Here is a 1,194-nt window from a genome sequence, read left to right on the forward strand (position 1 = left end):
CAGTCTCAACTAGAGGAGGCGCTCGAAAAATTAAACGAAGGGGAACAACAGAGTGTTCCTGATGCAAGTTGGACAACCGAACCAAAGGTTCCCCCACAAAAAGGGAGAAATTTATCAAGCTAGGCATGGAAGCCGGAACCAGCTTTACTGCATACTGAGGAACACCCGAAGTTGGGCATTTGCGGCATACAGGAATTACGACAACCAATTTGGACCGAAAGCAATAGACCGGCAGAGAAGATCCGCACATTTGAAGGAATGATGGAATATCTGGGGGATGCATCACCCGGCGAAGTTGCGACGGCTTATCAGCAACTTTTTCCCAGGCCAGTTAACCCCGGTTTATTTTATCAAGATGCATGGAATAATTTTGTACAATGGCTGGACTCCATTCGCAACGAGGGGATATCAGCACAGCTGGTCCAAATGGGAAGACAGATATATACACAACTCAGGGTAATACAAACGGCAAAGGATTTCCCAGGAGTAAAAATGTACGACATCAGGGAGGTCATGGCTCAGCCTCTGCAAAAAGACGATCCATACATACAGGCTGCATTTAAGTTGCGGAAGAAAACCTCGGCACCACCACCCGGCAAGGCAAAATGTTTCAGATGCCGCCGCACAGGGCATAACAGTTCGACGCGCAGTGTGCGATTGCAAAGAGAAGTTTTTAAGCCAAAAAAAAAAAAAAAAACAATACACGGCCCTGGAAACAATGAATACTGGGGCTTTGGGGCAAGTAGGATATGTACGAAAGGAACGCCTTCACGCTTGGACACCTCCACCCAACAATGTGGCACTCTTTCGATCAAACGTCGAAACGGTGACGCAACATATTATAACAGGAAACGTACAGAAACACAAGACACAACTGCATCAACAGCAAGAAATCTTTCAATCGTCACTTCTCCCTCAGGGAACGACATCAAAGAACGAGTTTACGTTAATTCCAGCGCGCTCTCACGATCCGCACGTCGTGGTGTTGGCATCAGAGGCTAACCGCATCGCGAAACATATGTGGACCCATACAACATGGGAACAGCGAGGTTCAATAATGCGCCGGTTCATAGAGTTCACTACAAAAAAACAATTTAGAGATACAGGAACAATACATCCCACTATATATAGTAAGTTTGCAACTGGCAAAGAGCAGCGCGGTTCAATACACGCGCACATTGCTGACCCTTCTGG

At 46.6% G+C, this 1,194-nt stretch overlaps 1 protein-coding gene across 1 annotated transcript; it reads left to right on the forward strand.

Annotated features, from left to right (window-relative positions):
* Nucleotides 1–258: 258 nt before the first annotated feature.
* TM35_000371350 (uncharacterized protein) lies at nucleotides 259–1,002 on the forward strand (the record flags this gene model as incomplete). Its single annotated transcript, XM_029029435.1, has 1 exon — nucleotides 259–1,002. The coding sequence occupies one exon, from the start codon at nucleotides 259–261 to the stop codon at nucleotides 1,000–1,002; it is 744 nt and encodes a 247-aa protein (XP_028879228.1).
* Nucleotides 1,003–1,194: the final 192 nt, after the last annotated feature.

This window comes from Trypanosoma theileri, assembly GCF_002087225.1.
Source record: "Trypanosoma theileri isolate Edinburgh chromosome Unknown TM35_Tth_37_V1, whole genome shotgun sequence".
NCBI lineage: Eukaryota > Euglenozoa > Kinetoplastea > Trypanosomatida > Trypanosomatidae > Trypanosoma > Trypanosoma theileri.